The sequence below is a fragment of the Neoarius graeffei genome, chromosome 6, assembly GCF_027579695.1.
Source record: "Neoarius graeffei isolate fNeoGra1 chromosome 6, fNeoGra1.pri, whole genome shotgun sequence".
NCBI lineage: Eukaryota > Metazoa > Chordata > Actinopteri > Siluriformes > Ariidae > Neoarius > Neoarius graeffei.
Window position 1 is genome coordinate 87,925,518 of NC_083574.1, and position 27,783 is coordinate 87,953,300.

General features: G+C 44.6%; 1 protein-coding gene across 1 annotated transcript in view; it reads right to left on the reverse strand.

Moving 5' to 3' along the window:
• LOC132888142 (AT-rich interactive domain-containing protein 3B-like) overlaps positions 1-27,783 on the reverse strand; it is a 170,078-nt gene that overhangs the window by 45,365 nt on the left and 96,930 nt on the right. Inside the window, exons 3-4 of the mRNA XM_060924166.1 lie at positions 18,278-18,352; positions 17,601-17,673 (exon numbers count right to left, since the gene is read on the reverse strand). Coding sequence (XP_060780149.1) covers positions 17,601-17,673; positions 18,278-18,352 — 148 coding nt within the window. The remainder of the gene's footprint in view (positions 1-17,600; positions 17,674-18,277; positions 18,353-27,783) is intronic.

The window sequence follows — 27,783 nt, forward strand, 5'->3', positions numbered from 1 at the left end:
ACGACAAACTGGGGGAGAGAGAGAAAGAGACAAAGATGGAGACGAGAGAGAAACACACAAGAGAGAGTGAGAGACACAAAGATAGAGACGAGAGAGAAAGACACAGAGATAGACAGAGTGTGAGACAGACGTGAGAGAGGGACAGAGCGCATGAGAGACAGAAACTAGAGAGAGAGAGAAACTGGGGAGAGAGAGCGCGAGAGACAGATAGAGACGAGAGAGAAACAGACACACAGAGATAGACAGTGTGAGACACAGACGTGAGAGAGGGAGAGAGTGCATGAGAGACAGAAACTAGAGAGAGAGAGAAAGACAAACTAGGGGAGAGAGAGCGAGAGACAGAGACGAGAGAGAAACAGACACACAGAGATAGACAGAGACAAGAGAGAGAGAGAGAGACAAACTAGGGGAGAGAGAGACACAGAGACGAGAGATAGACAGACACAGATGAGAGAGAGAGACGAGAGAGAAACAGACACACAGAGATAGACAGAGTGAGACACAGACGTGAGAGAGGGAGAGAGTGCATGAGAGACAGAAACTAGAGAGAGAAAGACAAACTAGGGGAGAGCGAGAGACAGATAGAGACAAGAGAGAAACAGACACACAGACAGACACAAGAGAGAGAGTGCACAAGAGAGACAAACTGAGGGGAGAGAATGAGAGAGAGAGAGAGAGAGAAACTAGGGGAGAGACACAGAGACGAGAGATAGACAGAGACACGAGATAGACAGAGACACAGATGAGAGAGAGAGACAAACTGGGGGGAGAGAGAGACGAGAGACAGACACACAGACGAGAGAGAGAGCACAAAAGAGAGCGCGACAAACTGGGGAGAGAGACAGACCGAGAGACACACGCCACTAGTAAAAACGTGATGGATGAATAGATTTAAATATCTGACATGTTGGTGTTGTTTGTTAACTCTCTCTCCCTCCCTGTGTGTGCGCGCACGCATGCATCTCATTGCCTACACTACATGTGGCTTTCTGTGCACAGGGGGCCCCAACCCCGGCCCCACTGAGACCGTTACACACAGCTGGCCAAAATTCCTCAGCCATGACCAAGCAAACACACACACACACACACACACACACACACACACACACACACACACACACACACACACACACACTCATGTAATGCTCAAGACAGAGGTGAGATTCTCCATCACCGTTCCTACTTCTCTGAAAAAATATATGCTGAGTGACAGGACATTTGGCCTAACACACACACACGCACGCGCGCGCGCACACACACGCGCGCGTGCGCGTTTTAAGACTCCAGAGCTCAGGCACACAAATATTACACAGAAATCATTTGGATGAAGAGGCGAGTTGAGTGCGAAGGTTAGGTTTTGACTGCGCTGTACACATTGACGCTTTAATAATCCTGCAGCTGAGGGACAGCAGCCGTTGTGCACGTTTACCTTTTTAACTGCAGCTTTACTCCTCTAGAAATGACAGTGGTGGTGGGAAAGTACACGAACACCAGCTTGGGGTTAAATTACATGAAATGAGACATCTGGATAAACGGCATTCGTCATTCAAATGTCAAAAGTATAATGTATATACATTTGATAGATTTTGTTTTCCATTATTAAATTATTATTAGTGAATCGAACCACACTTGAGATTTGCAACGTACAAGTTTCTCGGTGTGAATGGCGAGCTCTCGGGGTTACACTGCACTGTAATGACTTCTCCATGTGATCATTCTGACAGAGAGAGATATTCCAGACCTGACCTACAGATGAAGATCAGGACTGTAGCAAAGGCAGCACAGCAAAGTCAATAAAATAAAAAATAAAATAACCCCCACCACCACCACCACCAAATCCAAGGGCTGTGTGATGGAGCACAATATGAAATGATGGACGTTTTATCTATCAATCATTTATTTCATTGTGTCGCAAAATCAAGTCAGTTTATTTGTGTAGCGCTTTTAACGTCAGGCACGGCTTTACAGAAAATTAAAGACTTTAAAACGTATGAGCTAATTTGATTCCTAATAAATGTATAGCAAGCAGAGGTGGACAGTAACGAAGTACATTTACTTGAGTACTGTACTTAAGTACACTTTTTGAGCATCTGTACTTTACTTGAGTATTCATTTTTTGGCAACTTATGACTTTAACTTCACTACATTTGAAAGACAAATATCATACTTTTCACTCCACTACATTTCTGTCAAGGTCCTCGTTACTCGTTACTATGAAGAGACTTTGAAAGTGGATGTTTTGTCCTTTTCTTTTCTAAAACGTGATGGGTTTTTCTTAGGTGACACTGAGACAGCCGATCAGTAATCACTAGGGTCACGTCACGTCCATAGACTGTATAAAATCAAGTTCAGTGATTTCTCAACAGCGTTATTTAACACGATCAGCTGATGGCGGAATGGAAGGAGGCAGTTCTTCTGGGGAACGCACGCGCTCATGGCCATAACGAGAACCCATGTTTCAGTTTTCTGAAAGGATTAAAGATGCGTTTCATTTTAAATGTTTGCTTTGTTTGCTGAAAACGAACCACATCACGGCCTACAAAAACTCGCCGTCTGACCTGCGGAAGCATATTGAGGTATATAAATGTTTTATTCCAAGAGAAAGCTTGTAACGAAGTTGTCTGTGCTTTTAGAGCTAGCGATAACGTTGCAATAGCTATGCAGTCTGGTTCGTCAAATGACTTTCTATGGATTTGCCCACGGCTAACGTTAACACATAGCTAGTTAACTTGGACACTGTTAATTAGCATATAAAAATGGAGTTACGCTAACATGAATAACATTAACTTCTCTTACTGTAAGTCCTTTCAGAAATATATGTTTTATCATAATCTTGCCAAATAAACAGAATGTAGAAATCTTTCTTTTCTAGTAACGTTAGCTACCCAATATGATTTCGAGTTTGAAAAGAGTTTGCTAGCATGTCAGGTGGAGTTTCACTGACTAGCTAGCTTAACATTAAACCACCATGATTCCACAGGCAGATTCATATGTGCATGAATACATACACTTGTACGCACGCACGAGACCTGTGAGATGGACAGTATGGAGCACTTGCATGTGACGTCACAGCCGATCCAGATTGTGACAGACGCCATCTTGTCGGTCAAATGCCATATTTCCGCCTTCTACTTCTGCTTCTACCTTTTCTTCTGGAAAACCCTACTACAATTCTACTACAACGGCTGCGGCTACAAGCTCTCCCTACCTGTGCACGCTTTTTATGTTTTTTGTGTGTATTTTTGCGTGTTGTTCGTCTGTACCGGACTTCAATATCCACTACAACCGTATGGACTTACTGGACATTGGTTTCCAGCAGAAAATGACGGTTTGTAGCGATTTTCCATCACATGCACAACATTCCGGACGAGATAGCGAGACCAGCGGGGTCTCCGTGGATTGTTATCGGGTCTGGCAGGCGAAGGAGGCGGCGCCGGGAGCGGAAGCAAAAGCGAGGCTGCAGGCAGAGCCGGCCTGTTGACTAAGCTCAGAAAACAGCCACTCAGATCTCCACTGCTGCCTCTACCTCTCCAATGCCAGATCCATGGTAAACAAGACGGACGATTTGGAATTACAGCTGGAATTACCTTATTCTATTCTATAATCAGCTGGTCAGTGCTATACTAGATACTACTTAAGTGACTTACCCGTCCAATGAGGATTGTTATTTTCTTGTTTACAAGATGCCACATCTGAGGGGGGGCTGAGTCGCTGACAAATCCTGAATTTCTGTAAAGATAACTGTCCAGAGATTTATAAGCACTTTCACTGAACAGCGAGGGAAAGTTAATGAGGTAATTATACACATCTGGGTATTCCGCTGGCAGTTCAAAATCCACTGACACGGTCGTGAAAACTCCGTCCGGTAAGCCATAAGGGTCACTAATCTGTAGATCGTTTATTTTAGACATATATCTAGTTATCTGTTCATTAGAAAAATGAGCCGTGTAGTCCGTCGGTTGAAATTGATCCATTCTGTACACGAGTGCAGCAGTATTCAGCTGTGTTTTTTACCGACAAGATAGCGGCTGTGTACTTTCGGGTCACGTGACTGCAAGATCTCTATTGTACTAGTCAGTCACAACAAATTGCTAGAATTTTTTGTTTTGATGTAAGATGTACCCCTTTTCCACCAAATCAGTTCCAGGGCTGGTTCGGGGCCAGTGCTGGTTCACAACTCGTTCAACTTGCGAGCCAGCTGAGAACCAGTTTGCTTTTCCATAGCTCGTGGTGCTAAGGGAAGACATGTCGTTACTTTGCTGTATACGTCAGTTACGTCGCTACGTTTGCATAAACCTTGGCACGAATATCGAAGCAAAAACAACACGGAAGAAGCAGCAGCAGCAGCAGCAGCAGCAACAACAATAATAATAATGGGTGACTTCACGTTTGTACAGCTGCTGCTTCTCGTCGCTTAAAAATGGCGATCTTTCGCGGTCTTGTTATTGTTGTTGGTCTTAACAACTCCGCCCCCCCGCTGACGTAAGCGGTTCTTTCCTCTGGCCCAGCAGAGAGTTGGTGCTAGCCTGGAACCGTTTTTTCTGGCCCCAGAGCCAGTTCTTTGTCAGTGGAAACAGAAAACCCGGTTCCAAACTAAGCACTGGCCCCGAACCAGCCCTGGAACTGCTTTGGTGGAAAAGGGGCAATGATGGTCTTGCACTTTTTTTTTTTTTCCTCTCGCTTAAAGCAGTGTTGCTGTTGGGCAGTTATTAAGCTCGAGGTGTGGACCTGGGTTTTAATCAGGTCGGATTGTCATTTTTATTTTCTGAGCAAGCTGCATTTACAGCTGTTCCACTGTCTTCCTGATTAACATACATATACATGTGTGCACACACTGCTAGAGCTGCGGCCGAACATTACCATGCTGCTTTGTGGGGGTGGAGAGGAGTGTTCCAATTAAAAAAAAAAAAAAAAAATGCGACAATGGCTCCTTTTCAGTTCAGTTGCGTTTCATTTTGTAACGTTCTACCAGGCGTTTATTCTACAGGTTCTACAAGTTAGTCAGTAAATCCAGTCGGTTGCTTCAGAGGCATTAGGTTTTGTAAGCGTTGTGGCGATAATACAACGATGCGTTGACATACTTTTAATACTTAAGTATTTTTAAAATCAAGTACTTAAGTAAAAATTTGACTGGACAATTTTCACTTGTATCGGAGTAACATTTGACCAGCGGGATCTGTACTTTGACTTAAGTGATGAAGTTGGGTACTTTATCCACCTTTGATAGCAAGCCTGTGGCGATGGAGTTGAGGAAAAACTCCCTCAGACGACATGAAGAAACCTTCAGAGGAACCAGACTCAAAAGGGAACCCATCCTCATCTGATAGCGTGATTTAACAAATAACTCTTCTATAACGGCATCCTATATACAGTAGTCACAAAGTGCAACTGTGTAACCAGGAAATTCATGATACTTTAAACGTGAAGTCGGTTTTGTTGAAGTTATAAACTGTTCGTGGATGGAGACTTGAGTCTAAAACTGATTCATGACGACAACAACTGCAGTCCGAAAGTGATCATGGTGATTGTCGTCCTAAATCATCGTCGCAACACTAAGTGTCCAGAGCCGTCTTATAAGCATACATATCTTTCGATTGTTCGTATGAGGCCGTCCTTTACAGAAGCGATGTGATGAGACGGCTGCTAGAAGTAGGGCGCGAGGATGGATCAGACGAGTCTGAAGGAAGAGCAGGAAAAAAAAAAAAAATCACACTCTCTACGGTAATTTTTCATCATTTGAATAGTTTGCGTGGAATGTAGCTGCTGTAGTTGTTCCATGTGACGGACTGCTAGGCGCTGCAAAGGCCTTGTTAGCACAGACTTCGTTATTAGCTGCGGATTAGAGGTCTGTCTTCCCCCTAGGTGAATTACAGGTTAACATGTTATTCATTAAGACGCTATTATTAATCATTAAGACCAGGATGCGTGTGTGAAATAAGGACTATTACAGGGCTCGACCTTAAGCACTGCCCGATTGCCCGGGGCAAGCGAAACATGCATTCGGGCAAGTGGGATATGTCCCTGGCATGCTCGACCGGGCAAGTTGGAATGAGCATATATTACAAACTAGCACCATAAAAATTAGTTTTTTTGATCTTTTATTTCAGTTCCGAAACGTGTCCCTCACTACGTATCCGCCGTTATGTCTTGGCTGTTTTCTTCGTCTCAGTTTCATTTACTGCTTTGCAAGTTATTTCATATACCCCTGCTGTTGTAGTATGGTACGTGTACTGTTTATAGACCCCTTGTGCATGACGTCACGCATCACGTGATAATTACAGCTGGGGTCAGACAGACACCGTCTTTCATGTAAGCGAGGCTTAATCTGTCTTCAATATGGTTAATTTTTGCGCCGTTTTTGTTTGTTCAAACAGAGAAATAGATAAAAGGCATCACCGTCTCCCCGCTAATCAAGAAAAATGTTAACAAACAGAGGCAAATGCTTCAAGAACAACAAGGAAATGAGTGGTTAAAGAATATGAAGAGAGGAGCTCAGCCTGAAAACTCCAGAGAAATTCATGATTATATTTAAAATGTATTTTACAGAAACAAAGACGGAAGTCAGGATGGACGAGTTTGCTTAAGAATCTCGTTTTATTTTTTTCTGCTCGCATTCGAGTCAGCTCCTTCATGAAAGCATTTGATTTTCTTACAGGTGAAGCCGCTTCCTTATTCGACACAGAAAACCCAGCTTGATTTCAAACGACTCGGGCATAAAAAACTCAACAAGGAGCGGCATGCGCGATAAATCCTGAAAGAACAGAACAGATTAAGAGCAGAGAGAGCTGGAGCTCATCATCTCATCTCATCTCATTATCTCTAGCCGCTTTATCCTGTTCTACAGGGTCGCAGGCAAGCTGGAGCCTATCCCAGCTGACTACGGGCGAAAGGCGGGGTACACCCTGGACAAGTCGCCAGGTCATCACAGGGCTGACACATAGACACACAACCATTCACACTCACATTCACACCTACGGTCAATTTAGAGTCACCAGTTAACCTAACCTGCATGTCTTTGGACTGTGGGGGAAACCGGAGCACCCGGAGGAAACCCACGCGGACACGGAGAGAACATGCAAACTCCACACACAAAGGCCCTCGCCGGCCACGGGGCTCGAACCCAGGACCTTCTTGCTGTGAGGCGACAGCGCTAACCACTACACCACCGTGCCGCCAGAGCTGGAGCTTCGTTTCTGTTATCAGAGGAACACAGTCCTGTGCAAAATATTTGTATACCTGGGTTTTTTTTTTGGTTATCCACCTCCAAGTTTTATTTAAAAAAAAAAACCCACCCGTGCTGCGTCATGACAGACCAGCTGCACTGATTCAGTTACAGGTTGCCAGGTCTGTATAAAACACCCACAACCTACACACTAAACAATTTTAAAAATCAAACATTATCCTGTCTGTCATGACGCAGCACGGGTTTTTTTTTTCTTTAAACCTCGAGGTGGATGATAAAACAAATTATATATTCTCAAACACGGTACTGTTCAAAAGTCTTGGCACCCTATTGTTTTCTTCATACAAACTTTGTTATACTGTAGATTTCTATTTTATGATTTCTACATTATCGAGTAACGAACCTACAGTTTGAAAGAGTTCTACACAAACACACTGAGCTTTACAACAGCTGCATGCATGTGAAATGGAAATAAAATCAACTAAGGCAGGAAAAAATTTTTTTGATAAAATTGTTATTGTCCGTTAGAAGTAAAAAGTAACCAATAACCAAACTTAATAATCGACTTAATTAATAACTAAACTTCAGTTCAATGTGTGATCATTTTATGTTGCAATTCACAACTATTCTATGGAAAGTAGTACACGCAAAAAGTGATAATATTGGGGGGACAAGTGGGTTTAAAAGTTAATGTCGAGCCCTGTGTTGTTATTATTAAATCAAAACAGGGTTACTAGCTCCGCCACCTTTTAAATGCTGGATGGCTAACGCTAAAGATCTTACCACCATTATCTTCAACCACCTGAACAAAATATACACTAAGTAACTTTAAAAACGCACATTGATAAAACTTGCTGAATTCGTGCTGAGTTTATCTCAAGAAGAAAAGAAATATATCACAATGGAAAAATAACTTCGTTCCGCCCGAATAAGTTCCAAATCTGTGCTCAAATCAGAATTTAAGGGAGTTGTACTCAATAACGTACAATATGACTCGGGTAGTCAATGACATGGACAGGCTTTAATTTTCAAACAAATTTTGCATACACTGTACACACACAATCTTGCCTATAAATACCCGGGGGAAATGATGGGAAAATTGTCATTATTGAAGATGCCACGCCTAAGCCAAAATCAACGTGAACAGGCCATCGGGATGTTGCGTGCCGGAAGTACACAGACAGAGGTCACCCGGCACTTCGGTGTTCATCATTCGACCATTTCCCGTTTGAGTCAGCGTTACAGACAGACAGGGAGCACCAGGGATCGTCCACGCCCTGGTCAGCCTCGAGTCACGACGCCAGTTCAGGATCAGCACATCAGGCTAGCTCACCTCCGTGACAGATTCCCGACACCCTCAGTCACTGCTGAGACCCCTGGACGACACAGACCCAGAATCTCCAGCATGACGGTCCGAACATGGACCAACTGTCACTTTGAATTTTTTTATTGTGAATTAATTCTTGAGTTTGACAATAAATGTCCTTTATCAATGTTTCAAGATGTGTGTGCATTACATACAATATCATAAATTTCAAATATATGCATGGATCTAAAGTGATATCGTGTTGAATTCCATTGTGCGTTTTTAAAGTTACTTGGTATAGAAAAAGAAGAAACCTTTGTCACATGCACACTTCAAGCACAGTGAAATTCATCCTCTGCATTTAACCCATCTGAAGCAGTGAACACATGCGCGCACACCCAGAGTAGTGGGCAGCCACACCAGAGCGCCCGGGGAGCAGTCAGGGGTTCGGTACCTTGCTCAAGGGCCCTTCAGCCCAAGGCCGCCCCACGTTAACCTAACTGCATGTCTTTGGACTGTGGGGGAAACCGGAGCACCTGGAGGAAACCCATGCAGATACGGGGAGAACATGCAAACTCCACACAGAAAGGCCCTCGTCGGCTACGGGGCTCGAACCCGGGCCTTCTTGCTGTGAGGCGACAGCGCTAACCACTACACCACCGTGCCGCCCGTATAACTGCAATATGCAGTTATACTTTATGTAATTCTAATAAATTATCTTTGAATTGACAGAAAAATGTGCTATATCATGCTGCGTGTCATTACCTGGATATGAAACGGCGTATATCAGGATGTCAGATTTTGGTTTTATTCCTCCTATACTTCAACAACAACAAATATGTCCACTTTATCCATTTATAGTGAGGTTCAATGTTGTGGAATGTCCACAAAACTAGTTTCTGTTTTTCCTCACTTCTGTTCCAGCAGCTACACAGCTGTTCTTACAACAACCACCACCTCTATGTACTTTGTCCTCTCAAACTTAACAAGTTTAAAAAATTGCAAGTAATTATCCAGCTTTACCACGGACTGTTACAAAGTGCTGACACCGGCGACTCCTTCCATAAAATGTTCAATAAAATGTTCATTTTAACTGTTTGGAGTTAAAATGTTTTCAGCAGTTTCTCATTGGTGGAGCGAGTCAACGGTCATCATGAGAAGAAGAATGTGGAAAATAAAACGGGAGTGGAGTGAGTACTGAGCCTTGAGGAATACCAGAGGAGAGACTGTATGGAGCAGATGAGGAACTTCTCGATGGTAGGAACAGGAACGTACAGGTAGGAAGCTAACCACCTGCATGATGGGCGTAAGAGAGAGGGGAGAGCGAGAGTGCGAGTATGAGAGAAAGTGAAAGAGCGTGCATGAGAGAAGAAGAAGAAAGAGGGAGAAAAAGCAGAAGAGACAGAATAAAAGGAACCACAAGAGTGAATGAAAAAGGCAGAGCACAAGAGAATAAAAGAGCATGAGGGGAAAGGGCGCAAGGGAATGAAAGAAAGAAAGAGTGAGTAAAAGAGTAAGACATTGTGAGAAAGAGCGAGCGAAAAAGCTCGAGAGAACGAATGAAAAAGGGCAAGAGAGAAACAAAAAGAGAGAGCAAGAGAAAGAAAGAAAAAGAGCTGAGAGCCCTCTCCTTTTGTTGTTTAAATAAATATTACACCCCACTGATATCCTGTTAACGCTATGCGATGGTTTCAGGAGCACACACACGCGAGTCCTGGGTTCGAACCCATCCTCACCCGCGAGACCCCAAGTTCAAATTCTACTTGCATAAAAAATAAACAAAATCATAGCAGGCGGCACGGTGGTGTAGTGGTTAGCGCTGTCGCCTCACAGCAAGAAGGTCCTGGGTTCGAGCCCCGTGGCCGGCGAGGGCCTTTCTGTGCGGAGTTTGCATGTTCTCCCCGTGTCTGCGTGGGTTTCCTCCGGGTGCTCCGGTTTCCCCCACAGACCAAAGACATGCAGGTTAGGTTAACTGGTGACTCTAAATTGACTGTAGGTGTGAATGTGAGTGTGAATGGTTGTCTATGTGTCAGCCCTGTGATGACCTGGCGACTTGTCCAGGGTGTACCCCGCCTCTCGCCCATAGTCAGCTGGGATAGGCTCCAGCTTGCCTGCGACCCTGTAGAAGGATAAAGCGGCTACAGATAATGAGATGAGATGAAAATCATAGCAAATGTGAGCAGAACACTCGCCTCACGTCTCCATCTGCGTTTCAAAACGGCAGAAATTCATGAAACGACTCTGATGACAATGTGTTGGTGTACGCACAAATCCATCAGTGACTAAAGCGGATTTATCTGATCAATCGTGTGCTTCACACAAAAACACAACTACAGAAATCCGCCGCCCTGGACTTTTCCACAAACTACTGATATCATCGTCACGGCAACACACCTCACTCACGGTGCTGAACAGAAACCGTATGATGTACAGTGCAGTGTGAACAGATCAAACGCTCAAAACCGTTATATTATTCAGCAGTTCACAATATTACACACCGTGTACTGGCAGGAATTCACCTGAAGGAAGAAATATGCAAGACGTCACATCACATCTCTCATTCTCATTTCCTTCCCTCTCTCTATACTCACCTTTTTCAAGTCAGTGTGTGATTTTATCCCTTTTTCTCATCTCACACCATCCTGTTTCTGAGAATCGACTACCGAATTCTCACTCTGATCAAAAGATTCTCTCTGAAATTCCTTCAAAGTTAATCTCGTGTTCATCTTGCGCTAATACACCAGAGCCTAATCTAGGAATTTGAAAATATGGGACAGATCCCTCACTAGTTGTAGAAACAGGGGACAGAAAATATTAACATGGGTAAAAATATCCCTCATTTGTTCCAGTTCGTGGGGACAGAAAAATAAGTAATACATTGGTAGATATTTAAGCGTACATCTATAAACAGAACAGTTTTATTAATCTTTACTTTTAGAATATCATTAACATAATACTAAATTGAACTTTCAACAAGAAAAATTAAACAAATTACTCAAAAAAAAAAAAAAAACTAGCCATCGTGTAGAATGTGTAAGATTAGCAGGACGACAAAAATGCAGAAAAATAGGCTTTACTTATCCAAATGCACCTGTTGGTTCAAAAGTTAAAGTGCAGAGAACCTCACAGCACAACATGAAGTTACCTTAAAATATAATATAAATGCCTCAGCTTTCATGTAAGAAAAAAAAAAAAAAACATTAATACTAGTACTGTGTGCAGGCAGTCTCTCCTGAAGACTAAATTAAACAATAATTATAAACTAATAAAATAAATGGCTCAGGCTTCATAGAAGGAAAAAAAAACAATTTGAACAGAATCTCACAGTATGATGCTGAAGCTGCCTAAACAATGGAAAATAAAATACCATTTTGGCAAAAATGTTGGCATCCATTAATTTCTTGTATTAAGTTAAAAAAAGTGCGCACAGTCCTTCACTGTAAACATAGCACACTTTCAGCAACAGAATTTAAGCCTATTCATGCAGTGTTGCCAGATACTACTGACGTTTTCCAGCCTAAATATGTTCAAAACCTGCCAAAATGCTAGTCTGGTTAACACCAGACCATATCACAAGTGAAATATGGTCTAGAATCCGCCTACTGAATTTCTCGTAGGGGAGGTGTGGTTTACGATTGTCAACGGCCGTTTATTGGACGTTGCGAATGTCTATCATTTGGCGTATACGTAGCCCATGGCCAATCATGGCAGTTGTACCCGGTGATGTAGTTAGAGCGACGAAGAAAGACTGTAACGCCAAACGCTGTTCTTTTTTTAAAACAAACTTTCGCTCTAAACTATTCAGAACAGTGTCTAAAGCTTGATCGAAAGTTTGGTTCGTATCGCTCGCCACCATGTTAAATGTGATCCGTAAACAGTCCCAAATAAACTACAAGCTTCCGTTTGTCGAGTAGTACGCGTCACCGTCTTTCCACCCCTCCCCACTCTCTGATTGGCTCCCTAACTCAGGCGAGCCTTTAGACCATAGTTTCCATGCTGTCTTTTCAGATCGGAACGATTGTGCAAAGCAGCATGGGATTTCCCAGGCAACCAAAATGCACTTAAAACCGCCCAATCTGGCAACACTGCGCGCATGCTGCTTCTCTTGAACGTATACACGGAAGTAAGGCGGAAGGTAGTTTGTCGACGTCACCGCAAGACGACGCCAACGCTTGGTCAAATTTGCGGGAAAGTTGCGGTGATTGGATAGAATTGCAACACCGCCCTGAATTCACGGGGATTGGTTGAATTTGCGTTGATGTTGCAAATCGGAAATCCTGGAGGCTCTGAATGTTATGTTTGGATGAGACAGAACGATATGCCATGTGCTTTTGGGTATTTTTAAAACACTTCACACGATTGGTTGAGATACACTGTCTTCCGGTTCAGTGACCAATGATATAATAGTTCACAAAACTGTTTTATCCGCTAAACAAACCATTCGGAATACTTCGGTCCTTTCCGATATTTTCCGATTGGTGTGTAAACAACGCTGTATTTACCGCAGTGCTTGCTAGCGGGTGCTGACAAATTGATGCGCACAAGATTCAGTAAAACGCGACTACACGCTCTCTACTTATAAATGCGCGACAAAATGAATAGATATGCGAGATCACTCTCGCGCCCAAAAAGTGGATGTGCGACAGACAGATAAAAAACACGTATTATCGCGTATTACGCGCCCTAGATTAGGCTCTGTACACACCTGACTTCAAAAGACCAAGACACGATACGCTACGACGTCTTGTACAACTTCACCCTCGTGGTTAATGCTCGACAATATTTCAATATCAACGTGACCAGACAAAGAAATAAATACCCAACACAGCTTGTTACATTACTGAGGAAAAAAGGCATCAACTCCTTCATCCTAAAGACTTTCCTCATGTCGGAAAAACCGAAAGTCGCAGCTTTACCTCGGACACCTCCACCTTCAAAATCTGTTTATGGAGAGCTTTCGATATACAAGAGCCTTTGAATCAGCTGTTGCTATAGAAACAAACAAGCTGATATCCTAGTAGTAGAGTAGCCAATCAGAGCGCGTGATTGCTCGTATCCAGTGAATGCGGATAGAATCGTTTATAGCTGCAGATGCCATCACACTCACTTTCACCGTCACCTGGCAGACATTTTTAAACCGTCCCACCTGACGATAGCCTCTTCACTCATTCGAGAACTTACAAAAACACAGATTTGGACAGGTTTAAATCCGTACAACTGAATGGTTTTCATCTGAGTCATTTCATTTGTCTAATTTCCGACGCAGACTTCAGTGGGCCCGATTGTTGATCAGGTTTTTGTTATGGCTGCGTCTCACACGGTGTTGTGTCTGGTCAGAGAGCCAAGTCGTTGACGTTTTTAAAACAAACGTTCGTCTCCAGCCCGGTGACGTGGTACGATAAAACCTAAAAATAACCCTGAAGACCAGCAGTCTTTACGCTCCACGCTCCGCTTCGTTCGTAGGTGATTATGAGAGCAGCAGCCATTATTGAGGTGACTGTGACAATCTTGTTCACGCTGTTATCTGAGAGTAGATTATGTAACTCGTTAGTGTTCTAGATCTGGGATTATGGTTTGGGACGCAGCCCATGGCTGGCACACTATAAACGTCCATCTGGTCCAGAAATCTCTCAACAACCAAGTACTCAGGACTGAATCATAAAGTGCGATTGACAGCACAATCATCTTCATATGTTTCATCAATTTTATGACAAGTGACCTTAAATAAATAAATAAATGACATTTTGTCATGGACCTCCTGTGGGTTCACCACCCACAGAGGTAGCAGTAGGGGTTTGGTGCAGTGTGGATTGGGTGGCAGTCGAAGGCAGGGGCCTCGACGACCTGACCCCCGGACACAGCGGCTGGCTGTTGGGACATGGAATGTCACTTCGCTGGGGGGGAAGGAGCCTGAGCTTGTGCGGGAGGTTGAGAGGTACCGGCTAGAGATAGTCGGGCTCACCTCCACGCACAGCTTGGGCTCTGGAACCCAGCTCCTCGAGAGGGGCTGGACTTTCCACTTCTCTGGAGTCGCCCATGGTGAGCGGCGGCGGGCTGGTGTGGGCTTCCTTATAGCTCCCCAGCTCAGCCGCCATGTGTTGGAGTTTACCCCAGTGAACGAGAGGGTCGCCTCTCTGCGCCTTCGGATTGGGGAGAGGGCTCTTGCTGTTGTTTGTGCCTACGGGCCAAATAGCAGTATAGAGTATCCGGCCTTCTTGGAGTCCCTGGGAGAGGTACTGAGGGGTGCTCAGACTGGGGACTCCATTGTGCTACTGGGGGACTTCAATGCTCACGTGGGCGATGACAGTGACACCTGGAGGGGCGTGGTTGGGAGGAACGGCCTCCCCGATCTGAACCCGAGTGGTGTTTTGTTATTGGACTTCTGTGCTAGTCACAGTTTGTCCATAACGAACACCATGTTCGAGCATAGGGGTGTCCATAAGTGCACGTGGCACCAGGACACCTTAGGTCGGAGGTCGATGATCGACTTTGTAGTCGTGTCATCTGATCTCCGACCCTATGTCTTGGACACTCGGGTGAAGAGAGGGGCTGAGTTGTCAACTGATCACCACCTGGTGGTGAGTTGGATCCGCTGGCGGAGGAGGAAGCTGGACAGACCTGGCAGGCCCAAACGTATGGTGAGGGTCTGCTGGGAACGTCTGGCCGAGCACTCTGTTGGGGAGGTCTTTAACTCCCACCTCCGGGAGAGCTTTTCCCAGCTTCCGAGGGAGGCGGGGGACATTGAGTCTGAGTGGACCATGTTCTCTACCTCCATTGTGGACGCAGCTGTTCGGAGCTGTGGCCGCAAGGTCTCCGGTGCCTGTCGTGGCGGCAATCCCCGAACCCGGTGGTGGACACCGGAAGTAAGGGATGCCGTCAAGCTGAAGAAGGAGTCCTATCGGGCCATGTTGACCTCCGGGACTCCTGAGGCAGCCGACGGGTATCGGCAGGCCAGGCGTGCTGCAGCTCGGGCAGTTGCGGAGGCAAAAACTCGGAACTGGGAGGAGTTCGGGGAGGCCATGGAGAAGGACTATCGGTCGGCCTCGAAGAAATTCTGGCAAACCGTCCGGCGCCTCAGGAGGGGGAAGCAGTACTCTGCCAACACTGTTTACAGTGCGGGTGGGGAGCTGTTGACCTCGACTGGGGACATTGTCGGGCGGTGGAAGGAATACTTTGAGGATCTCCTCAATCCCACCGTCATGTCTTCCACTGAGGAGACTGAGGCTGATGACTCAGAGGTGGACTCGTCCATTACCCAAGCCGAAGTCACTGAGGTGGTTTGCAAGCTCCTCGGTGGCAGGGCACCGGGGGTGGATGAGATCCGCCCTGAGTATCTCAAGTCTCTGGATGTTGTGGGGCTGTCTTGGTTGACACGCCTCTGCAACATCGCGTGGCGGTCGGGGACAGTGCCTCTGGAGTGGCAGACTGGGGTGGTGGTCCCTCTTTTTAAGAAAGGGGACCGGAGAGTGTGCTCCAATTATAGGGGAATCACACTTCTCAGCCTCCCAGGGAAAGTTTACTCCAGGGTACTGGAGAGGAGAATTCGACCGATAGTCGAACCTCGGATCCAGGAGGAACAATGCGGTTTTCGTCCTGGTCGCGGAACACTGGACCAGCTCTATACCCTTCATAGGGTGCTCGAGGGTTCATGGGAGTTTGCCCAACCAGTCCACATGTGCTTTGTGGATCTGGAGAAGGCATTCGACCGTGTCCCCCGTGGTATTCTGTGGGGGGTGCTTCGGGAGTATGGGGTTCGGGGCTCTTTGCTAAGGGCTGTCCGGTCCCTGTACGAACGGAGCAGGAGTCTGGTTCGCATTGCCGGCAGTAAGTCAGACCTGTTCCCAGTGCATGTTGGACTCCGTCAGGGCTGCCCTTTGTCACCGGTTCTGTTCATAATTTTTATGGACAGAATTTCTAGGCGCAGCCAGGGGCCGGAAGGAATCCTGTTTGGGAACCACAGGATTTCATCTCTGCTTTTTGCGGATGATGTTGTCCTGTTGGCTTCTTCAAACCAGGACCTTCAGCATGCACTGGGGCGGTTTGCAGTCGAGTGTGAAGCGGCTGGGATGAGAATCAGCACCTCCAAGTCCGAGGCCATGGTTCTCGACCGGAAAAGGGTGGCTTGCCCTCTCCAGGTTGGTGGAGAAGTCCTGCCTCAAGTGGAGGAGTTTAAGTATCTCGGGATCTTGTTCACGAGTGAGGGAAGGATGGAGCGTGAGATCGACAGGCGGATCGGTGCAGCCTCCGCAGTGATGCGGTCGCTTTACCGGTCCGTCGTGGTGAAGAAGGAGCTGAGCCAAAAGGCGAAGCTCTCAATTTACCGGTCAATCTACGTTCCGACTCTCACCTATGGTCATGAGCTTTGGGTAATGACAGAAAGAACAAGATCGCGGATACAAGCGGCTGAAATGAGTTTCCTTCGCAGGGTGGCTGGGCGCTCCCTTAGAGATAGGGTGAGAAGCACAGTCACTCGGGAGGAGCTCGGAGTAGAGCCGCTGCTCCTCCACATCGAGAGGAACCAGCTGAGGTGGCTCGGGCATCTTTTTCGGATGCCTCCTGGACGCCTCCCTGGGGAGGTGTTCCAGGCATGTCCCCCCGGGAGGAGGCCCCGGGGAAGACCCAGGACACGCTGGAGGGACTATGTCTCTCGGCTGGCCTGGGAACGCCTCGGTGTTCTTCCCGAGGAGCTGGCCGAGGTGTCTGGGGAAAGGGAAGTTTGGGCTTCCATGCTTAGACTGCTGCCTCCGCGACCCGGTCCTGGATAAGCGGAAGAAGACGAGACGAGACGAGACATTTTGTCATGTGTGAGACAAAATTACTGCACTGAACAGCCCTGTAGGCAAAAACCAAAACATCAATCCATGTGTGTGTGTGTGTGTGTGTGTGTGTGTGTGTGTGCGCCCCCACATGAAATGAGCATCTGACACGTCAGCAATACGGGTCTTTCAGTAAATAACAATGACATGTAACTAAAAAACACACCCCATGGCCCCCATCGAGCAGTCTCTGTACACTCAGAGCTCGACAGCGCAGCACAGTTTTAACCACAAGAGCGGAGAGAAGGGACACAAAAAAGGACACATTTACAAAAAAAAAATCCCACACACTTACCTCTTTTCTGCATGAAGGTGAAGAGATCATCCAGAAACTCTTTCCTGTTGGGGTCACTGTCCAGCTCATACAACTGCACGAGAGACAACAAGATAATTATTATTACTACAGCAATAGACTCATGTCAATACAGCCAGAGAGAGAGAGAGAGAGAGAGAGAGAGAGAGAGAGAGGACAGACACACACAGCCAGAGAGAGAGAGAGAGAGAGAGAGGACAGACACACACAGCCAGAGAGAGAGAGAGAGAGAGAGAGAGAGAGAGAGAGAGGACACACTGACACGTACAAAGAGGGACACACTGACACAGAGAGAGAAAGAGAGGACACACACAGAGAGAGGAGAGAGAGAGAGAGAGAGAGAGGACACACTGACACATACAAAGAGGGACACACTGACACAGAGAGAAAGAGAGGACACACACACAGAGAGAGAGAGGACACACTGACACATACAGACAAAGAGGGACACACTGACAAAGAGAGGACACACACACAGACAGAGAGAGAGAGAGGACACACTGACATACAAAGAGGGACACACTGACAGAGAAACAGAGGACACACACAGAGGGACACACACACAAAGCGAGAGAGACAGACACAGAAAGATAGGAGAGAGAGAGAGAGAGAGAGAGATGGAGGGAGAAGGCGGACAGAGACAGATAGATAAAAATCACCTTGGCAAAGTCTCTGGATGCCTCTCCTCTCGATCTGTTACTGTCCGATTCCTCTCCCCACACACCACTGCCATTCTGCAGAGAGATCATCATCATCATCATCAACATCATGTTCTATCAGTTATCACAATCATTAACACCACAATCACCATCAGTTAATCATCATGCCCATCACACCATCTATAATCACCACCACCACACCATCTATAATCATCCCATCTATAAATCATCATCATCATGCCCATCACACCATCTATAATCATCATCACACCATCTATCATCATACTATCTATAATCATCACCACCACACCACCATCTATAATCACCACACCATCTATAATCATCATAATAATCATCATCATCCCATCTATAAATCATCATCATGCCCATCACACCATCTATCATCATCATCATACTATCTATAATCATCATCACCACCACATCACCATCTATAATCACCACACCATCTATCATCATCATCATCACCACCACCATCACCACACCATCTATCATCTATAATCATCACCACCACCACATCACCATCTATAATCACCACACCATCTATCATCATCATCATCATCACCACCACCATCACCACACCATCTATCATCTATAATCATCACCACCACCACCACACCATCTATAATCATCATCACACCATCTATCATCATCATACTATCTATAATCATCATCACCACCACACCACCATCTAAAATCATCACCACACCATCTATCATCATACTATCTATAATCATCACCACCACACCACCATCTAACCATCTATAATCATCACCACACCATCTATCATCATCGTCGTCATCACCACCACCACCACACCATCTATCAATCACCATCATCATCATCATCATCATCTATAATCATCACCACCACACCATCTATAATCATCATCATACCATCTATAATCATCATCACCACCACCACACCATCTATAATCATCATCACCACCACCACACCATCTATAATCATCACCACCACCACACCATCTATAATCATCACCACCACCACACCATCTATAATCATCACCACCACCACACCATCTATAATCATCATCATCACACCATCTATAATCATCATCATCATCATCATCATCACCACCACATCATCTATAATTATCATCACCACACCATCTATAATCATCATCATCACCATCATCATCATCTATAATCATCACCACCACACCATCTATAATCATCACCACCACCACACCATCTATAATTATCATCATCACCACACCATCTATAATCATCATCATCATCATCATCACCATCATCATCATCTATAATCATCACCACCACACCATCTATAATTATCATCATACCATCTATAATCATCATCACCACCACCACACCATCTATAATTATCATCATCACCACACCATCTATAATCATCATCACCACCACACCATCTATAAATCATCATCACCACCACACCATCTATAATCATCATCACCACCACACCATCTATAATCATCATCACCACCACCACCACCACACCATCTATAAATCACCACCACCACCACACCATCTACAATCCCAATTTCAAAAAAGTCGGGACACTGTAAGCTGTAAATAAAAAACAGAATGCAATAATTTGCAAAATCATGGAAACCCTATATTTCACTGAAAACAGTACAGAGGCAACATATCAAATGTTGAAACTGATAAATTATTGTTTTTTGAAAAATATATGCTCGTTTTGAATTTGATGTCAGCAACACGTTTCAGAAAAGTTTGGACAGGGACATGTTTACCACTGTGTTGCATCACCACCTCTACTTTTCACAACACTCTGTAAACGTTTGGGCACTGAGGAGACCAACTGCAGTAGTTTTGAAAAAGAAATGTCTCATTCTTGCCTAATATACAGTCCCTGACAAAAGTTTTGTCGCTTGGGTACAAGTTGACCTTAAGTGCCCCTCAAATATATGTCTAACCATTTTTTTTTTTTTTACAAGAAATGGCTAATTTCAATCCCAACAGCTTTTGAAATAATGTTTTGGTGCCAAACAAAACTGCTGAAAAGCATTCTAACGTTCACAGCTTGGTAAAGCCCACTGAGTCAGTTTATGCAAAGACAAAAGTCTTGTCGCCTTGTCATATGATGCACCCAATCCTAGATTACAGCCTCACCTGTGATCAATAATTGATCAATCAATTAGTGGGTGTGTATAAAAAGAACCCCAGCACACCAGACCTTCACATCAACTGCAACTTGACCTCTGACAACATGCCTAAGATTCACCCTGAGACTAAAGCGCTGATTATAAAGAGGCTGAAGACCAGATCCACTGCTGAGGTGGCTGACACCTCCAATGTGTCTCAGCATCAAGTACAAAGAATAAGAAAAAGATCTGAAGAGACTGGAGATGTTTTTGACAAGCCCAGGTCCGGCAGACCCTTCAAGACAACTGCTCGGGAGGACCGTTTGTTGGCTCGAAAATCCAAGGCCAGCCCCTTTTCCACTGCAGCAGAGCTCCACCAGGCCTGGTCACCTCAAATCCCCATGTCAACCAGAACGGTTTGCAGAATTCTGTCTTGAAATGGCCTCCATGGTCGAATCACTGCCCAGAAACCAGCACTAAAGAAAAAGGCAATTAAGAAAACGTGTGGCATTTGCCAAGGCCCACAGCCTGCTAAAAGGATGGATGCTGGAAACGTGGCAGAAGGTGGATTTCGCAGATGAATCTTCGGTTGAATTACATCACAGCTGCCGCAAATATTGCAGGAGACCTACTGGAGCCCGCATGGATCCGAGATTCACCCAGAAAACAGTTAAGTTTGGTGGTGGAAAAATCATGGTCTGGGGTTACATCCAGTATGGGGGTGTGCGAGAGATTTGCAGGGTGGAAGGCAATATCAATAGCCTAAAATATCAAGAAGTATTAGCTACCTCTTACATTCCCAACCGTAAAATGGGTCAAATTTTGCAGCAGGATGGTGCTCCATCGCATACTTCCATCTCTACATCAAAGTTCCTCAAGGCGAAGATGATCAAGGTGCTCCAGGACTGGCCAGCCCAGTCACCAGACATGAACATCATTGAGCATGTCTGGGGTAGAATGAAAGAGGAAGCATGGAAGACAAAACCAAAGAATCTTGATGAACTCTGGGAGGCATGTAAGACTGCTTTATTTGCTATTCCTGATGACTTCTTCAATAAATTGTATGAATCACTGTCGAACCGCATGGATGCAGTCCTTCAAGCTCATGGAAGTCATACAAGATATTAAATATGGATCTCACAGCACCACTACTTAATTCACTGATGTTATGCAACACATTTTTGTATTTGAAGTAAATTATTTGTTCAATTTTCACATTACTCTCTGTAGGCGACAAAACTTTTGTCTTGCCAAAATCTGACCTTTCTGTGCTCATTAAATGATCAATCTTTCTTCAGTGAAGCAAATTTATTTTAGTATATTAAACATAATTTGGGAGGGTTTTAGCTTTCATATGAGCCATTTCTAAAACCAATGGATTAATTAAAAGTCAGGTTATAAGCTGTTTCTACAAAATGGATAAGTGACGAGACTCTTGTCAGGGACTGTACAATTTCAGTTCCTCAACAGTTCGGGGTCTCCTTTATCGTATTTTGTGCTTCATAATGCACCAAATGTTTTAAATAGGAGACAGGTCTGGACTGCAGGCAGGCCAGTTTAGCACACGGACTCTTACTACAAAGCCATGCAGTTTTAATATGTGCAGAAAGGGGTTTGGCATTGTCTTGCTGAAAGAAGGAAGGCCTTCCCTAAAAAAGATTTTGTCTGGAGGCAGCATATTGCTAACCTAATTAGGTTTTTTTGTTTGTTTTTTTAGCATTACATAACTTTTTCAGTCTTTTGTTGCTCCGTCCCAACTTTTCTGAAACATGTTGCTGATATCAAATTCAAAATGATCATATATTTTTCAAAAACAAAATTTCTCAGTGGGCGGCACGGTGGTGTAGTGGTTAGCGCTGTCGCCTCACAGCGAGAAGGTCTGGGTTCGAGCCCCGGGGCCGGCGAGGGCCTTTCTGTGTGGAGTTTGCATGTTCTCCCCGTGTCCGCGTGGGTTTCCTCCGGGTGCTCCGGCTTCCCCCACAGTCCAAAGACATGCAGGTTAGGTTAACTGGTGACTCTAAATTGACCGTAGGCGTGAATGAGAGTGTGAATGGTTGTCTGTGTCTATGTGTCAGCCCTGCGATGACCTGGCGACTTGTCCAGGGTGTACCCCGCCTTTCACCCGTAGTCAGCTGGGACAGGCTCCAGCTTGCCTGCGACCCTGTAGAACAGGATAAAGCGGCTAGAGATAATGAGATGAGAAAATTTCTCAATTTCAACATTTGATGTTGTCTTTGTACTATTTTCAATGAAATATAGGGTTTCCATGATTTGCAATTCTTCACATTCTGTTTTTATTTACGTTTTACAGTGTCCCAACTTTTTTGGAATTGGGGTTGTATAAATCATCATCAACATCACACCATCTATAAATCATCATCATCATCACACCATCTATCATTACTACACCATCTATCATCACACCATCTATCATCACCACACCATCTATCATTACTACACCATCTATCATCACCACACCATCTATCATCATCACCACACCATCTATCATCATTACCACACCATCTATCATCATTACCACACCATCTATCATCATTACCACACCATCTATAATAATCACCACACCATCTATAATCATCATCATCACTACACCATCTATCATCACCACCACACCATCTATAATCATCATCACCATCTATAATAATCACCACACCATCTATAATCATCATCATCATCATCATCATCACCACACCATCTATAATCATCATCATCATCATCACTACACCATCTATAAATCACCACCACACCATCTATAATCATCACCATCATTATCATCACTACACCATCTATAATCATCATCATCATCATCACCACCACACCATCTATAATCATCATCACCACCATCTATAATCACCACCACACTATCTATAATCATCATCACCACCACACCATCTATAATCATCATCACCACCACCACCACACCATCTGTAATCATCATCATCATCACAGTTAAACTGCTGTTTCTTCAGCTGTAAAGGTGAGATGTGAGTGAAAGCTGTACATTGAGCTTGTGAGAGGTTGAATCCCAACACCACACAGACACTGGGCTCTTCCTTAAAGAGCACACACATTCTCCACGAGCTTCTGTTTTAAGGTTTCCAAAACAGCAGACTTTTTTTTTTTAAAAACACTTGTCACCGGTGTATGAACAGTCGTGTGGGATAACCATTTCACATTTTTAATCGTGGATGCGTTTTATAATGAAATATTCATGAATGCTGAAGTGAGATGACGCGCAAGAGGAGGCACTACTGAAATCACTGTGGCCGAAACACAAATAGACATCTTTTGAACACACACACACACACACAGAGCACCCTCCACAATTATTGGCACCCTAGTAAAGATTAGTAAAATGAATTGGGGAAAAAAAACAAACCATCTTTTGGTGAAGTCGCTTCATCTCGCACTGAAATAATGAGAAAAATCCAACCTTTAATTGAAGAAAAAAATAAATCAGAAAAGCAAATCCCTCATCTAGAAAATTATTTAACCAAAAAAAAAAAAAAAAGTACCCTGTGCCACTATTATTAGCACCCCTGCACTTAATACTGTGTACAACCTCCCTTTGTCAGTTAAACAGCCCTGAGTGTCTTCTATAACTTTTTATGAGGTTGGAGATCCAGAGCAAGGCATCTGAGCCCATTCCTCTTGACACAATCTCTCCAGATCATCCAGGGTTCTCGACCCTCTCTTGTGCTCTCGACCCTCTCTTGTGCTCTCTGCTCTTCACGGGTTTTCACTGGGTTCAGATCAGGGGACCGAGATGGCCAGGGCAGAAGCTTGAGTCCGTGGACCATTTCTTTGTTGATTTGGACATGTGGTTCGGATCATTGTCCTGCTGGAAGATCCAATGACGACCCGGTTTTGGTTTCCTCTCAGAGGAGCCAGATTCTGATTTAAAATGTCCTGGGATTTCATGGAGTCCATGATGGCATGGACCCTAACAAGAGGTTTCCAGGGTCTTTGGAGGAAAAACAGCCCCAAAACACCACAGAACTTCCACTGTATTTCACAGTTGGGATCAGGTTCTTTTCATCATCACTGTCCTTTTTTTATTGAAATACACCAAACCCACTTTGAGCTCCATTTTTCTTCCATCAGACCAGAGAACACGGTTCTAGTCAAACGTGTCGTAGCGTTTCACAAACTTCAGGTGCTTACGTTTGTGGTTAACTGACAGAAACTGCTTTTTTTCCTGACAAACCTTCCAAATAATCTGTTGGCATGGAGGTGGAGTCTGATGGTGGTTTTGGAGACATAGAAACCAAGATTTTACTCTTTCTTGTAATTCACCAACAATGATTCTTGGGGATTTTTTTTTTGCCTCACTCACCCTCCTCCTCACTGTACATGGGGGCAAAATAAATTTGGCTCCTCTTCCAGGCGAGTCTGTAACAGTTCCAGTTGGTGTCCACTTTTTAATGATTGTCCTAACAGGACAAAGGAAATGGACATTTTCAGGCAAGAAGTTTTTTTTTTTAAATAACCATTCCCTGACTTATGAAGATCAACACACTTCTACCTCATTTGGTCTGTGTGTTGTCTGATCTTTCCCATGTTGATGGATGACTAAGGGAATTCTGTGTTACCTCATATTTGTGCCATAGGAGATATTGGGGCAGCCATGGCCTGAAGGTTACAGAGGCAGCCCAAAGGGTCACCGGTTTGAGTACCAGGATTGGATTACTTCAGGTACGTTATGTTCACTATAATTTCCAGAGGTGCCAATAATAGTGGCACACGTGTTTTTGTTGAAAATTATTATTTCTTGATGAGGGATTTCTCTCTCTGAATAAATGTATTTAAATTAAAGTTTGGATTTTTCTCTCCTCTCATTTTTTTTTTTAAATTGTGAGATTAAGCAACTTCACCAAAAGGTGGATTTCTTCTTCCCCCCCAACCCATTTACAGTGGTGCTTCTAGTTTGTGAACCCTTTAGAATTTTCTATATTTCTGCATAAATATGACCGAAAACATCATCAGATTTTCACACAAGTCCTAAAAGTAGATAAAGAGAACCCAGTTAAACAAACGAAACAAAAAATATTACACTTGGTCATTTATTTATTGAGAAAAATGATCCAATATTACATATCTGTGAGTGGTAAAAGTATGTGAGCCTTTGCTTTCAGTATCTGGTGTGACCCTCTTGTGCAGCAATAACTGCAACTAAACGTTTGCAGTAACTGTTGATCAATCCTGCACACCGGCTTGGAGGAATTTTAGCCCGTTCCTCCGTACAGAACAGCTTCAACTCTGGGATGTTGGTGGGTTTCCTCACATGAACTGCTCGCTTCAGGTCCTTCCACAACATTTCCATTGGATTAAGGTCAGGACTTTGACTTGGCCATTCCAAAACATTCACTTTATTCTTCTTTAACCATTCTTTGGTAGAACGACTTGTGTGCTTAGGGTCGTTGTCTTGCTGCATGACCCACCTTCTCTTGAGATTCCGTTCATGGACAGATGTCCTGACATTTTCCTTTAGAATTCGCTGGTATAATTCAGAATTCATTGTTCCATCAATGATGGCAAGCCGTCCTGGTCCAGATGCAGCAAAACAGGCCCAAACCATGATACTACCACCACCATGTTTCACAGATGGGATAAGGTTCTTATGCTGGAATGCAGTGTTTTTCATTTCTCTAAACATAACACTTCTCATTTGAACCAAAAAGTTCTATTTTGGTCTCATCCGTCCACAAAACATTTTTCCAATAGCCTTCTTGCTTGTCCATGTGATCTTTAGCAAACTGCAAACAAGCAGCAATGTTCTTTTTGGAGAGCAGTGGCTTTCTCCTTGCAACCCTGCCATGCACACCATTGTTGTTCAGTGTTCTCCTGATGGTGGACTCATGAACATTAACATTAGCCAATGTGAGCGAGGCCTTCAGTAGCTTAGAAGTTACCCTGGGGTCCTTTGTGACCTCGCCGACTATTACATGCCTTGCTCTCGGAGTGATCTTTGTTGGTCGACCACTCCTGGGGAGGGTAACAATGGTCTTGAATTTCCTCCATTTGTACACAATCTGTCTGACTGTGGATTGGTGGAGTCCAAACTCTTTAGAGATGGTTTTGTAACCTTTTCCAGCCTGATGAGCATCAACAACGCTTTTTCTGAGGTCCTCAGAAATCTCCTTTGTTCGTGCCATGATACACTTCCACAAATATGTGTTGTGAAGATCAGACTTTGATAGATCCCTGTTCTTTAAATAAAACAGGGTGCCCACTCACACCTGATTGTCATCCCATTGATTCAAAACACCTGACTCTAATTTCACCTTCAAATTAACTGCTAATCCTAGAGGTTCACATACTTTTGCCACTCACAGATATGTAATATTGGATCATTTTCCTCAATAAATAAATGGCCAAGTATAATATTTTTGTCTCATCTGTTTAACTGGGTTCTCTTTATCTACTTTTAGGACTCGTGTGAAAATCTGATGTTGTTTTAGGTCATATTTATGCAGAAATATAGAAAATTCTAAAAGGTTCACAAACTTTCAAGCACCACTGTACTAATCATCACAAGGGTTGCCAGTAATTGTGGCGAGCACTATATATTACATGACTCAGCTTCTACAGTGGCGTTGTGTTCCACCCTGCGTAGTGAGCCTGTAGAGTGAACAGGAAACCGTTTGGGATCCCGTCGGAGGAACAGGACACGCAGTGACAGCACAGATCAGACGCTCTGATGGATCTTCACAGCTGGACCTCTTAAAACACACAATTCAGGGCCAGCACTGTCCATGTGCAAGAGTGTATACACACACACACACACACACCTCACAGGTGTCTCTTCCCAGGAAATGGTAAATAAAGTTGTCCACCTATTTAACCCCCACACGACCAGGGGCCATCTGTGCTGCACCGCCATCATTTACCTACCTCCTTCCTCTTCATCTCGCCATCCCTCCCCCACCCAGCTACATTCAGCACCTCCAACACACACACAAAACAGCTCCAACGGCAAGTCAAGTTCATGGGCTGGGGGACAGAGGGGCACTACAACCAACCAACCCACCCACCCACCCACCCACCCACTCACTCACTCACCCACCCACTCACTCACTCACTGTGTGTGTGTGTGTCACTCTGTCTCTCGCTCTCGGTGTGTCCGTCTGTCTCTCTCTCGCTCATTGTGTGCACACGTGTCTGTCCCTCTGTGTGCGCACACGTGTATCTCTCTCTCGCACTCATTGTGCGCGCGTACGTGTCTGTGGGCGTCACTGTCTGTCTCATTGTGTGTGCATGCGTGTCTGTCCATCTCTGTCTCTGTGTGCGCACACGTGCGTCTCTCTCTCTCCCCCGTCACTGTCCATCTCTCTCGCGCTCATTGTGTGCACACGTGTCTGTCCCT